Genomic DNA, 2,632 nt, shown 5'->3' with positions numbered 1-2,632 from the left:
GTGATCCCTGTATTCCCTGTATCCCCCGTATTCCCTATATTCCCGGTGTTCCCGGTGTTCCAGGCTCTCTCCCGTCCCGCAGGACCGTGTCCTGGGTGGGCTGCGCTGGGCCCGCCTGCAGGAGCCCCTGGGCTTCATCAAGGTGCTGGAATGGGTGAGTGCCCCCCCCGCGACCCCCCCCCCAGCCCGAGGGGACCCCGGAGCCCCCCCCGCCCCTCCGGACCCTCCCCGACCCCGCCACTTCGGGGGGGTTCGGGGTGCGGGGCCTCGTGTCCCCCCCCGTGACCTTGAGCGGGTGGCCGTGCCCGGCCGGGCCGGGGGGGGGACGGGACACGCAGGGGGAGGGGGGGACCAGGACACGGGGGGGCGTCCCCGCCGTTCCCACGGGCTCGGAGGGCGCTGGGTGGGGTGGGGAGGGGGATCGGTGGGTCTGGGCCGTGGGAGTGGGGGGGGAGCCCCGCGGGGAGGGGGGGCTGAGCCGAGTGGCCGCGGGCCCGGCCATGCCAGGGCCGATCCTGATGGGATTGGGTTTCAGGGCGGCATTTCCGAGCCTCGGCCTCACCAGGGGCTCCCGGGGGAAACTGAGGCACAAGGGGGGCCCTGTCAGCCCGGTTTGGGCATCTCCCACCCGCGGCAACCGAATTTGGGGTCGGATAATCCCCCTCCACCCAGGGAGGGCCCCCCGGTGCAAAGACCCCCCCAAAGCAAAACTGGGAAGGGGGGGGGGGGGGGAAATCCCTGCAGGAGCAGCCAGAGAATTCCCAGCTTTGCCCCTGCACGTGGGGGCTGCCCACGGGAGGGGTTAGAATCGCTACTTGGTGGGAAGGCTCGGCCCGAGGTGGGGGGATAAAACTACGGGAAAACTCTCCGGGAATGGCGTTTTCCCGGCGCCCCCATCCCGGAGATCCGGGCGGTGCTGCCCCGGGGGACGGGGACGATCCCGGGGGTGCCACCAGGGCTGGCTGGAAACCCCCTCAGTCGCTCAGATTAACGGGGGGGAGAGTGGGGGGCTCGGCCTTGGTGCCCCCCTGAACATCAAATCCCGGTGCCGGTGGAATCCCGGTGCCAGTGGAATTCCCGGTGCCAGTGGAATTCCCGGTGCCCGCAGCTGCCACCCGACAGCTGCCGCGGGATGGCGGCGTGCCCGGGACTGAGCGCCGGGGGTGCAAACCCCCTCCGGGATGGGGCTGGATGAAGGGGGGGGCTCCCCGCAGGGTCTCTCCCCGACCCCCGCCCCTCTCCCCAGCTCTTCGCCATCTTCGCCTTCGGCTCCTGCGGCTCGTTCAGCGGCGAAACGGGGGCCACGGTGCGCTGTGAGAGCGGGGCCACGACGGTCATCGCAGTCCAGTTCGGCTACCCCTTCAGGTGAGGGGGGGCTGAGCCCCAAAACCCCCCCGGGACCCCCCCCGGGGGTGCTGCGCTGGGGTTAACCCCCCCCCCCCACGCTGCCAGGAGCCCCCCGGGACATGGGCGGGGCCCTGAAGGGGGGTGTCCTGATGGGGACCCCTCACACCCCGACCCCGTGGGGACATCACGGGGCATCCCTGGGGTTAGGGGACATCCCTGGGATCGTGGGGCATCCCTGGGATCAAAGGGTATCCCTCTGGCTCCAGTTCCCACCGCCACCATCCAGCGGGATTCTCGCTAATCAGGGAACACCAGCGGCATCCCGGTTTATCTGGGAATGCGCTGATGGAGCCGGGCCAGCCCCGAGCCACCGGCTCTGCCCCTCCCTGTGCCACCGGTCCCCGTGCCAGGGCACTGCCCCCTGGACAAGCAGCCAGGCTCGGAGCTGGCAGCGGATCTGTGCCCTCCTCCCAGGGGACCACCCCAGCCTGGGCATTCCCTGCATCCCCATCATCCCTCACCCCAGCCTGGTTATCCCCTCCATCCCCATTCCCAAGGAGCCACCTCAGCCTGATTATTCCATCCCCCCATCCCTGGAGGACCATCCTAGCCTGGTCATTCCCTGCATCCCCATTCCCAAGGAACCACTCCAGCCTGGTTATTCCAGCCATCCCTGTTCCCAAGGAACCACTCCAGCCTGGTCATTCCCTGCATCCCCATTCCCAAGGAACCACTCCAGCCTGGTTATTCCATTCATCCCCGTTCCGAAAGAACCACTCCAGCCTGGTTATTCCATCCATCCCCGTTCCCAAGGAACCACTCCAGCCTGGTTATTCCAGCCATTTCCATTATCCCCTCCATTCCAGGAGACCACCCCAGCCTGGTTATTCCCCCACCCCACCCCTCTACCCCCTGACCCTCCCTCCGTGCCTCCCTCTCTCCCAGGTTATACCAGATTCCCTTCGGGATGCCGGACTGCCAGGAGGAGTCCGAGGCCCGCACTTTGTACCTGGTGGGCGACTTCTCTGCCCCCGCCGAGTTCTTCGTGACCCTGGGGGTCTTCTGCTTCCTCTACTCCATGGCAGCCCTGGTGCTCTACCTCCGCTTCCATTCCCTCTACTCCAACAACACCAAGCTCCCCTTCGGGGTAAGAGGGGAACGGTGCCCTGGGGAGGTCCCAGGCTGTGCGGGGAGGGATGAGTTTTCCAGGGAAAAGCGTCAAGCCCGGCAGTTCCCGCAGGGAGGAGCTCGTGTCTCCCACTCAGGGACCGGGGCCACGCGGGCT

The 2,632-nt window shown here is 68.0% G+C and overlaps 1 protein-coding gene across 1 annotated transcript in view; it reads left to right on the top strand.

Moving 5' to 3' along the window:
- The window catches only part of LOC114072389 (synaptophysin-like protein 2), a gene marked incomplete at its 3' end in the record, with an annotated part of 7,473 nt that overhangs the window by 1,531 nt on the left and 3,310 nt on the right, over positions 1-2,632 (top strand). The window contains 4 exon segments of the mRNA XM_027910291.1: positions 18-74; positions 77-154; positions 1,247-1,365; positions 2,293-2,494. Of these exon segments, the coding sequence (XP_027766092.1) occupies positions 18-74; positions 77-154; positions 1,247-1,365; positions 2,293-2,494 (456 nt within the window).

Source organism: Empidonax traillii, unplaced genomic scaffold, assembly GCF_003031625.1.
Source record: "Empidonax traillii isolate 1590-97213 ecotype Southwest subspecies unplaced genomic scaffold, ASM303162v1 scaffold3107:size18789, whole genome shotgun sequence".
Lineage (NCBI taxonomy): Eukaryota > Metazoa > Chordata > Aves > Passeriformes > Tyrannidae > Empidonax > Empidonax traillii.
The sequence above is the reverse complement of the archived record's forward strand: the minus strand, read 5'-3'. Positions and strand labels throughout refer to the sequence as shown.